This window comes from Octodon degus, unplaced genomic scaffold, assembly GCF_000260255.1.
Source record: "Octodon degus isolate 3935 unplaced genomic scaffold, OctDeg1.0 scaffold00007, whole genome shotgun sequence".
NCBI lineage: Eukaryota > Metazoa > Chordata > Mammalia > Rodentia > Octodontidae > Octodon > Octodon degus.
This window is the reverse complement of record NW_004524583.1, coordinates 15,469,576-15,477,075: the sequence shown is the minus strand read 5'-3', so window position 1 is coordinate 15,477,075 and position 7,500 is coordinate 15,469,576. Positions and strand designations below refer to the sequence as shown.

At 35.2% G+C, this 7,500-nt stretch overlaps 1 protein-coding gene across 1 annotated transcript in view; it reads left to right on the top strand.

The window, feature by feature from the left end:
* Gphn (gephyrin) overlaps nucleotides 1-7,500 on the top strand; it is an 837,950-nt gene that overhangs the window by 398,471 nt on the left and 431,979 nt on the right. The window contains exon 5 of the mRNA XM_023701464.1: nucleotides 5,383-5,477. Coding sequence (XP_023557232.1) covers nucleotides 5,383-5,477 — 95 coding nt within the window. The remainder of the gene's footprint in view (nucleotides 1-5,382; nucleotides 5,478-7,500) is intronic.

The window sequence follows — 7,500 nt, the reverse complement described above, 5'->3', positions numbered from 1 at the left end:
AAATGCTGAAGAGACTGTGGGGAAAAAGGAGTCCTCCCCTGTTGATAGAAGTGTAAACTGGCACAAGCACTGTGGAAATCAGTGTGGAGATTCCTCAAGAAAACTTAAGAAGTAAAGCCATGCTGTTATGTTGAGCTGTAGGGGACTCAGGTCAACAGTTTCTGATATTGCCAGTGAAGTGGAAGACCCGATACTATTATAGGCTACTGGACTCTTTTAGAACATTTTGCTGAGTTTACACACGTATAATATTCAAATAACGGAACTTAACAAAAAAAGGGGATACAGATGAATGTCCATTTTGTATCTGTATATTCAAAGAGTTGAGGATGGATATATAGTTACATTCTCTTAATGAATAGAGTGATTTGTTCTAATGGTGTTTGTAAATAGGATATCATGTCCGCATCTTGTACAGCAATTAACCACTAGGAAGAATGTATGCAATGTGTTAATTATTGAAACTGTCCTACCAATTTTATTTGAAACTGTCTCATTGCTATTTGTTTCTCAATAAAATTATGGAAAAGAAAAGAAGTTCCATTTGACCCAACTATTATCATTCTTGCTATCTTCCTGAAAGAATTAAAAAGCATCATACCACAGCAATGTGCATGCACCCAAATTTATAATAGCACAATTTGTAATAGCTAAATCTTAGAAGCAACCTAAATGCCCACCAACCAATGAACAGATAAAGAAGATGTGTTTTTCTTTTTTAATATAGTAGAGTACTACTTAGCCATAAAGGATATACTTGAGACATTTGTAGGTAAATGGATTCACTTTGAGACTGTACTCTTAGTAAAATAAACTGGACATACGTGTGTGTATTTATCACATACAGGTAACAATTCTCTATGATGAATGTGATCACTCTGTATACCTAAAATGTGTTCAGGAACTTAATTAAAAACTAAAAGAAAGTAATACTACCTTCTTAAAACTACCTTTCTTGGATATTTCTAATATTTTAGACAAATACTGCTCTCCTGTCTTATTCTAAATTAATTTTCATTCTCTTGGTCTTTGCCCTCCAGTTGTTCCTGCACATTAGGCTCATAGATCTTTGCGCTGAGTTTTTGCACTGTCTTCCAATCCCCATCTCCTTTGGCTACTTGCTCCTTTGTGTAGATTTTACTATTTCAGTACTCTACTTTCCTGCTCTGCACTTGCCAGTGCTCTTCCATTTGGGTTCTTATCCTTCTTTCTCTGTCCCTTCATCTTTGATTCTCAACTACTGTTTCCAGGTGATTTGTGAATTTTTGTATTATTCCTGTTCCCTGACAAGAGCAAAGCTGCAAGATTATAAAATGAATTGGAAAGTAGAAGCATAGAAAAAAATGTTAAGATCTATTAAGTTCCAATTATATGCAAATTGACTGATTTCTCATACTCTTTAAAATGTACATATGTTTTATTATTTATCTACATTTTATTCACAAGTACCTTGAAGCACTCAGTTAAATATTTTCTCCTACTTCATAAAGCAAATAAGTAATAAAACCAGGTTTCAAATCTAGGTCAGGTCACTTATTCATTAATTTCTTTAGTCAATTAAATAGTGAAAGTATACTTACTATGTGTTGAGACCAGCCTAGGCTTAATGGTGAGTTCAAGGCTAGCCTGAACAGCATAGTGAGGCCCTGTCTCAAAAAAACAAAAAAGAAAGGTGAAAGTTGCGGGGGCGTAAGATGAGGAAGAGGAAAGAAAGACAAAGTAAATGGGGCATTCTAGTATTTCATTATTCTCCAGTGTCTGGTAGAATCTGTGGCATATGTTAGAATACCTATGAAAATTAATGAACTGTACTTATTTTATGTACTTTTCATGTTATTGAATTACCCCTGTGGATACCAGTAATTTCATACACTCTCAGAAGTGTGTTGACACCTAGTGACTATTTCTTAATTGGATGAATACTGTGCTTCCAACTATGTATGTTAAATGAAATACTCTCTCAGCAATCTATTGATGTTTTTCTCCTTGTCCCTACAGAAAGGGTACTACTGTCTCTTTGGTAGTACATCACCTTTTTTATGGACTTCTGTATTCATTTTTTCTCTTACTATATAACAAAATACCTGAAGTTTTATACATTATTTTAAAAAAAAATTATTTAGTTCGTAGTTTTGGAGGCTGAAAGCCCAAGTTTGGAAGGCCTGCTCTGTTCTAATGTTGATGAGGGCTGCATCACAACACAGAGGAAAAGCAGAAAGGGAAATGGCTCCATGCAAAGGGATTGCATGGTGCAACAGAAAGCCAGTCATTCAGGGGTCAGCTCACACTTTCTTATAACTTATTCTATCAGGAAGTAACTCATGAAGCAGCATTAATCCCTTCCAAGGGCAAGAATCCCCACTGAGCTAGTTTCCTTGCACTAAGCCCCATGTGCTAAAAGTTTATCCCCGTCTTAACACTCACACTGTAAACTACTGCTGTATCACCTGAATCTACATCTAAACCATAGTAACCCCAAACTCATCAAGTGTCAGCTATTGCTAATATGAACAAATTTTTCTAAAGACCTCTTTTAATATCATTCTCAGTAACATTCCCTTGCATAATTTAGTTTAAAACCTTAATAAAGGGCTGGGAAGATATGTCAGTGGTCTAAGCACCTGCCTGGCAAGTGCAAAGTCCCAGGTTCAATTCCAGGCAACACATACTGTGCTGGCCCTAGAACTCCAAGATTACACTGCCATCCACCAAATTCCAGTGCATGCCTATACTCCCAGCACTGGGGAGGCTGAGACACAAGGATCACTATGAGTCTGAGCTGTGTAGTGAGACCCTGTACTATATAAATAGACAAAAATAAAACCTTAATAAAACAATCTCTTTCATAAATTATAGTAGACTTCAGGAGGCCTCAAAATCTTATCAGATAGATTGGTCTTTGTAAATAAAAATAAAGTTGAAATAATACTAGTATAAAACATTGTAGTGGGCCGGGGAGATGGCTCAGTGGAATAAGCGCTTCCCTGGCAAGCGCAAGGACCTGAGTTCAATCCCTGGTTCCGCAAAAAAAAAAAAAAAAAACATTGTAGTGGCCAGGGAGATGGCTCAGTAGGATAAGCGCTTGACTGGCAAACGCAAGGATCTGAGTTCAATCCCCGGTTCTGAAAAAAAAAAAAAACATTATAGTAACTCTCTTCTAAACTGAAGAAATTAAGATTTATTTTTGTGTTGACTGCTGCCCCCTATATTTAAAGTGTGTTTAACTAGGAAGCATTCTTAATGTTCCTTTAAAATTTCTACTAGCTTAAATCCTGAGATTAGGTGAAGCAGCAGATTTCATCAATTCTGGTAACCCTGTATTCTATGTAATTATAAGACATTAAAAATTTACCTGTATCCTAAAATTTTGCTGGTGAGATGGCTCAGTGGTCTAAAGCACCTACTTAGAACAAGCTTAGCAAAGCACATGGACCACGGTTCAATCCCCCAGCACCACATGACAGCCAGCCCCATCCCCAGGTGGGCTGAGCTGGCCACACACACACACACACACACACACACACACAAATAAATAATTTTAAAAATCTAAAATTTTGCTTATAGCATCAATTAACATCTTATACATAGATGACATGTTTTAACTGCTTTGACAAGTTTTCAACTTCTGTCCAGAAGGAAAGAAATTTACTGGCTGGCCAAATAGTGCCACGGATTAAAGTACCTGCAAGAATGTGCAGGGCCCTGGGGTTCAAACCCCTAGCCTACTGCACCGACCCCGCCCCCAGGGTGCACTGAGAAGGCAGTTGAGACTGGGCATGGTGGCACGTGCCTGTAATCACAGCTTTGGGAGGTTGAAAACAAGTGGATCACTACGAGTCTGATCTAGTAGTGAGACCTGAACACCCCGTAGACCATTCCCTAAAATTAAAAAAAAAAAAAAAAGGAAAGAAAGAAATTTACTGAAGCTATAATCTTATTTAGGACTATCATTCTATTTATGCTGAAATATTAAAATATCAACCTTTTTCTTTATCCCTCCATAATTTTTATTTTATTTGCTTTTCTTCTTATTTACAGGAGAAGTTTATTTTGCATGCTTTGTTCATACATTATTTTCAGTTATTACAACTTGCTTCATTTAAAAAAAAAAAAAAAAGACAACTAGAGATAGATTATCACACATTTAGCCACTACTTTAGCCTAAAAGATATCTTGACCATTCTATTACAATATGCAGGCATCACTCATTTTATGGAACTTCACTTTTTATACTTCACAAATATTGTATGTTTTATACATTGAAGGTCTGTGGCAACCCTGGTCATGCAAGTCTTATCAGTGCCATTTTTCTAACATGTATACTTCATAGCTGTGTAAAATTAAATAATCATCACAATAATATCAACTTTTCTGTTATCATTATACATCTTTTAATCAGTAGCTATTAACAGGCATGGAGGCAAGACCCTGTACCAGAGAACATTTAATGGCTTGCTTAGTTCAGATGATCATACCGTTTTTAGCAATAAAATATTTTTAATTATGTACTTTTTAGACATACTGTTGCAAACTTCATTGAGTATAGGATGTAAAAATACAATTTTATGTAACTGGGAAACCAAAAATATTGTGTGATTTACTTTATTGTGATACTTGTTTTATTGTGGCAGTCTGAAACCAAACCAGGACTGTCTCTAATGTATGCCTATATACCCTTTTTGACTGATCTTAGAAAATTAGGGAAAAAGAAAAAAGAAAATTAGGTTTCCTGTCGCCTTCATTAGCTTAGTTGAAGTTTAAATCTTTGTATTATTAAGCTTAAGAATCCTAAAACTCCTAATATGTAGCTAAAGCGTATTACTTTTTTGTTTTTATCATTTAATTTATATTTAAGGTATGAAAAATAGCAAATATACAGTGGTTCTAGCCATTACATGGGAAATGTTGCCTTGATGAGTTCTTACCCCTTTTAATCATGTTATAAAGTCATAGCACTAGAAGTAATGTAAACTCCTAGGTTTTCAGGAACTAATTGTTTTAAAAGACTAACAGGCAAAGAAAAAAATACAGCTTTTTTATCCTAATAAAATGTATAGGGCTGTTATAGCAATTTGAGGCTTCAGTTTTAAACTAGTTTATTAGACAAGGTAACATTTCAATGAAGTATTTCTGAACTGTAAGAAATAAGGCAGGATTGCTAATAGAAAAGGTGTCTGGATTTTCTAGGCTCTCAGTTTTTATCCAGTGATCCTGAAAACCTACTACTATATGCATTAGAAATATATCAACTTTTGAGGAACTACAAAGTATGGTTTATAGAAAGCCTGGTTTGTGATTATATTTAATAGTGAAGTTTACTACTCTGCTTTTCATCTTTTTTAGCTAATTTCACTCAGTGTGCTATTTAATCTTTAATTACAGGCCACAAAAGAAGTAATAGAACGGGAAGCACCAGGGATGGCCCTGGCAATGCTGATGGGATCACTTAATGTTACACCTCTGGGCATGCTTTCTAGGTAAGAAAGTCCCAACGTGTTGCAAAGAAAGTTTATCCAGATCACTCATCAGTACAGCAGAATGAAAAATGTGAAAAACTTTAGTCAGAACACTTAAGTCTGCCTCCCTTTACACCCACTGATAAGGTCTTTTTATCCTGTGTAAGCTAAATCTTGAGGTTTCTTTTTCTTTCTTTCTTTTTTTTTCTATTGTACCTTTCAGATTCTTTCACTTTCATTTTTAAACTTCTGGAGACTGCCAATATCTATTAAAAGAAATAGCTGCTGAAAATTGTCATCAGTCATAATCCAAAGAAAAGTCTGTGTTTTTTTTAAGTCTGGTTTATTAATACAAAATTATTTTTTGTTTGTACTCAATTGACATTTATTGATTATACCTAAAAACTGACAGTAACTTGTGTTCATAAGTTAGGAATGTTTATTCCAGTTTGTAAATAAGCATACTGATGTGTGGTCATGACAAAGCTCATTTACATTGGTAATCTTGACCACATGGTATATTTATAATATATTAAAGTAAGAGTTATTAGTGTATTAAATTAGTAATTTAAAACTATTCCTTTGTCAACACAGACATTGACATCTCAGTCTGATGGCTCAATTGGCATTATTTTAGCAACTCATGTTAAAGTCCCATACATAATACAGAGTACACCTCATTTAAGATACAAGTATCAACTTAGTCATTATCTGTTGATCTGATGACCTTTGCTGAATACACAGTTAACCTCAAAGCAATCATAATATATTCTACAACTTTAAAATTTCAGAATTTTGCAAATCATTTATGGCCATTCATATATTGTGTATAATATATATGGGAGAGTATGTCCATTGAATTATATACAATATGATTTATAGGGTTTTTTTGTTATTCAGATTAATTTCATATCCTGTTCATGTAGCCACTGGAAGCACAGCTACAGGAAAATGAGACTGATTCATTAGTTACTATATAATCTTTATAATCTTTACTTTCACATGGCATTTTATTATGACATTTAATTTAGTAAAGGCAAAGGAAAAGTTAATGTAGCATAATAGGAATTTTTTAAATCCATGCTTGTCTTTGAAAACTCAGGTTTATTCTAGCATACTTTTTTTTTTCTTTTTTTTTTTTTTTCAGAACCAGGGATTGAACTCAGACCCTTGCACATGCCAGGGAAATGCTTATTCTACTGAGCCATCTCCCCGGCCCTTACTATACATTTTTTAACATTGTCAAATGTACTTTGTAATAAGTCCATTGCCTATACCATGGAGGCTCCAAAAACTACTATGTATGTATAGTATTGTAACACCTTCCTTTGGCTATTTGCTTATTGATGATTTAATTTAAAGTTTAATTACAACTTTCTATTAGCTAACTGAATAGAAACTGAAATAATTCCTTGGATGTTCATTTTTAAGTAAGTATCTCAGGCCAGCCAAATAGCTCAGTGAATTAAAGCACCTGCAAACAGGCTCAGGGGCCTGGGGTTCTATCCCTGGTCCTGCTGTACCAGCCCCACCACCAGGGTGTGCTGAGAAGGCAATTGAGACTGGGTGTGGTGGCACATGCCTGTAATCCCAGCTCTTGGGAGGCTGTAAGCAGGCAGATCACTACGAGTCTAATCTGTTTCTTTTCTTTTTTTTTTTTTTTTTTTTTTTTTGTGGTACCAGGGATCAAACTAGGGACCTTGTCCTTGGCAGGCAGGCACTTATGTCGCTGAGGTATCTCTCCAGCCCTGCCTCTATCCCCTTGACTAGCTCAGTTTTCTTCTTGAGTTATCACACTTGCTATATGCATTTAGTTTTTGGTACCTGGGGGTTAGACCAAAGAACTTTGTACTGAGCTACATCTCCAGTCCTTTATTTTTTATTTCAAGCCAGGGTTTCACTAAATGCTAACTTGTCCAGGTTGGTCTTGAGTAGTTTATTCTGTCTCAGCCTCCCAGAATGCTGGTTTTACAGGCATGGGACTACCACATTCAGCAATTGCAATTATTTACCTTATTTTTCATCCACTTGATTTGCTGTTTTG